General features: G+C 48.0%; 1 protein-coding gene across 1 annotated transcript in view; it reads left to right on the top strand.

Annotated features, from left to right (window-relative positions):
- Window positions 1-3,847, top strand: part of LOC104135940 (A-kinase anchor protein 2) — a 20,598-nt gene that overhangs the window by 9,753 nt on the left and 6,998 nt on the right. The window contains exon 2 of the mRNA XM_009649639.2: window positions 802-980. Coding sequence (XP_009647934.1) covers window positions 802-980 — 179 coding nt within the window. The remainder of the gene's footprint in view (window positions 1-801; window positions 981-3,847) is intronic.

Genomic DNA, 3,847 nt, shown 5'->3' with positions numbered 1-3,847 from the left:
TCCTGCAGCTCGCTGCGGTCGTCTCCTTCCTCTGGCCTGCCTTTTACCCAGCCCTTCAACCTAAAACAGGCTCCCCTGGGTGAAATGGGCTCAGTCAGAGCACAACCTGACAGAAGATTCTCTCTTGAGTTTCCTCCCAGCCAGGAGACCGAAGGGCCCTGTCTGAACGAGGGGTGTGCGGGACAGAGACCCCATCCCTCTGGGAGCAGCCTCTGCAACCTGCAGGATACAGCTGCAGGGAAGAGTAGTGCCAGGGACCGAAGCAAAGCCTTTCACCCTTACAAAGCAGATTAAAAGCTCTGGAAGAAGAGAAAAAGCCAGCAACGCTTATCAAGATGCCTTCTTCGGACATCTAGCACATTCCCCGGCATACAGCGGTGGCACCCTGTGCGTTGTACGGTCTGAGCCAGAAAAAAAAAATAATCATCTTGCAGTTTTCCAGAATCTTACAAACATTTCTAGATAGCTGACAAGTGTTCTATAAGAGGGAACAGAGGGGTAATTCATCCAGCTACTGCTGTAAATAATAGTGGTGTGTTAAATTTGCATTGTATCATTTGGTATCTCTTCTAGGTTTTGTAAAAAGATTTTGTAGTAGATTTATGTAGTGCATTTCAGAAAGCGGTAGAGTGTCTTAAAAGCCCATGACCATCCTGATTTACCAGATTGTTTCGTAAACTTCATTCTAAACTGTTTCTTCATTCAAACCCCGCTGAAAATGCTTCTCCAGCTGTTGTCTTTTGGAAACAACTTGTGAGTCCTTCAGCTTAGAAAGGGTCGTTCTTTTTTGTGTCATTGCAGGGAAGATAGAGAAGATCAAGCCTCCACCATCCCCCACCACAGAAGGCCCCGTCTCACAGTCCGACCCACCACCTGAGGAGACTGCGGGCGCCCAGCGACCCAAGAACCTGATGCAAACCCTCATGGAGGATTACGAAACACACAAAACTAAGAGACGAGAAAGGATGGACGACAGCAGTGTAAGTGTACTCTTCCTGTTCACTTTTTGCACTTTAGAGACCATGGCTTGCAAGAATGAACATTCAGACAACAGACATATTTATTTCCCAAAAATCTGCTCAGATTACCTTGCAAGTGTGTAAGGATTTCAACACATTGTAAGGGCCATTTTGTTTGAAATGGAGCAATGACGGCCAATGGGGAGGGAGAGTGTCACTGCAAATATGAAAAGCAACTCATATTAACTTTCTTTCTAATTAATTAAGTTAATTAATAATAAAGGCAGGAAGTAGCTGCCCTTCAATTGGTGGGCTTTGTTAATTCGCACATCACTGAGACCCTCCAATGGGTTATTTTAGTGGCTCTTTGAACTTTGTGATTCAAACATGTGTTCATGCCTGTGTTTGTAGACTCCCAAAATCCCATCCCAGTGTGCTCAGGATTCAATATAAGTAAGTGGATAACTTCCCTAGAAACCACCCCTTGCAGAACTGGATTGGGAATGTCTGAGAAATGAACTTGGAGCCTTCAATGTGCAGCGTGCTCTTTCCCGCTGGATTTGTTGTCTTTCTTCCACATGAACAGAAAATCAGCCAGAATTTCAGTTTGTGAAATGGGTGCCTGCATTTCAGGCATTATTGTAGTAGAGTTTATTGCAATTAAGGTGTTCTTTATTGGAGGCACTAATAAGAAGAGCTAGGAATTTCATGGCTGGAAGTATCAAAATTCAGGTGCAACCCGTTTCCCAGCAGAGCACAAGGTGTTTCTTATTCAGGCTCACAATTACTGTGGGCAATGAGTGCAGAAGGTAGTGACATACAAGTGCTGTATCAAACTTCTTAAATGGGCGCAGTGTTTGCTGAAGCAGCCACAGTCCTCCAGGCATTTCCCAGCAATGTCAGAACGATGACCCCAGCACCAAGGAGCTCATTGCTCCAGACAGACTGCTTTCTAGTGACGCTCATTAAGGTAGAGCCTCGTTAGGTGTATAGAAGTGAAGGTTCGATACATGAATACTGCACTAGTCTGACAGCTTTTAATCATCACTGGTGGATATTGCACAGTGGCACAGGAAACCTAGAATCAGAAGGAATGCAGTGTGGAGGGGTCCTGTTGCATTTCTGCTGGTTAACTAAAACATTGTGGGAGAGCTGACTCAAAATGTAAACAGATTAATTGCCAGTGCACACCAGAAACTTTCTGGTCCCTTCTTCTACTGAAGCCATTGAAAAGGAAGACCTGGTCGTCTGTCAGGCTTCTGCTGCCACACAGAAAGCCAGCTTGCACACAGGAGCATGCCTTGTTCTGGCAGCAGCGCCCTGGGGCCACGTCTTGGGAAGGAGCCGTTCTTGGTTTCCCCTCCCTCCCCAAAGCACCCCGTGAAATGGGGCGGCTCCACCGGCTCCAGTATGTGCTGGTTTGTGGTAACTCCCCAGAGGATCTCCTTCCCTGAAGGGTGCTCGGAGGCTTGCAGCAGACATGTCACACTCTCACGCCCTTTGCAGAAGCCGGGAGGAACTTTAAAAAAAGAGGGGCATAAAAGTCCTGCCATTCAAACCAGAACTGATCCTCAGGAGTCCCACAGCAAGCATCTGTCAGTCTGGTGGCTCAAAAGCTCGGCATGGCAGAGAAGCTGCTCTGCTGAGGAGGTGACACCCAGCTGGTACTCACCCTGCACTTCTCCTCCACCCCCGTGAAGAGCAAAGGTGACTTGCTCAGCTCGGCTTGTGGCTGAAATCTTCTCCCACGGCTGTGATGGTCACATGCCATTTGCTGTGCACGTTGTAGCACTCAAAAGACACATAAGATGTTGTTAGACCTAACTCCCTCTGCTCAGCTACCCGAGTGCAGCTCCTCAGGTGCTTGCAGAGCTGCATGTGTGTCCCTTAGAAAGCAGGTTGGCCAGGATTGCATGGTCTCTTCTGCAGTTTGAAGTGAGCCCTGATGTCCTAACCGGAGCACAGGTCTGGGCAGCATCTGACTGCAAAGGTGCGCTCTGGGTGCCAGGTCAGCTGTCTGCTGCTGCTAAAGCTGCCCAGGCACTCACCGCCTGAAGAGGGACAGCCAGAGCATAGGTGCCCATCAGGCAACTTGTGGGATGGATCCTTTTCTGGGACAAACTGGCAAGGCTGAAGTGAATTTACAGAGCCCCAGTGCACACCGAAGTCCCTCAGTCGCTGTGGTTTGTTGTCATTCTCCTCTAAGCCCATTGCATACAGCCCAACAAGATTTACATTCTCGCTGCTGCCTACCCAAAATCCTATTAAGAGGCAGTGTCCTCCAGAGCCCAGGGAGAATGGAGCGCTTCCTCTGACCAGCAGGAATATTTTCTTTCTCTTCCCTGCCTTTTTCCGCTCTCCTTTTGTAAACAACTCCCATCATTGACAGGGAAAGATAATTCAAATAAGAAGTGCTGCACTTGTAACACTTAGTTTGAGTTAGTATTTTACATGCCAGGCTAAGCAATAATTATTTAAACAACAAATAGCTTTGATTTGTCGCCTGAGGACATTTGACTGTGTGCTCAAGAAAAAGATTTCTGTAACTAATGAAACAAAAGAGCACATCACCAGCCTGTTTTTAAAAACACTTGAAATCTAGCAGGGGAAGGAGCATAACTGACAACACAGACAGGCAGCTGCCACTTGGAGCATTAAGTCCTGGGAGCTGAGCGTGGCTCATCATTGCTATTTGTGAGTGAGGGGAACCAGAGACATCCTCGGGTACCCGGAGCAGTCAGGGTGCTGTGGCACCTGAGGCTGAACAAGGGCAGAAGGCAGCAGCCCAGGTCTCCTGAACGGCATCATGGAGAGGTTTGATACTCACGGAAACTCCCCCTCATACGCTGAGCACTCCAGCCGTACGGATGTATGAAGGTTCAGAGGGT

Source organism: Egretta garzetta, unplaced genomic scaffold, assembly GCF_000687185.1.
Source record: "Egretta garzetta isolate BGI_Z169 unplaced genomic scaffold, ASM68718v1 scaffold532, whole genome shotgun sequence".
Lineage (NCBI taxonomy): Eukaryota > Metazoa > Chordata > Aves > Pelecaniformes > Ardeidae > Egretta > Egretta garzetta.
This window is presented reverse-complemented; position numbering and strand designations above follow the sequence as displayed.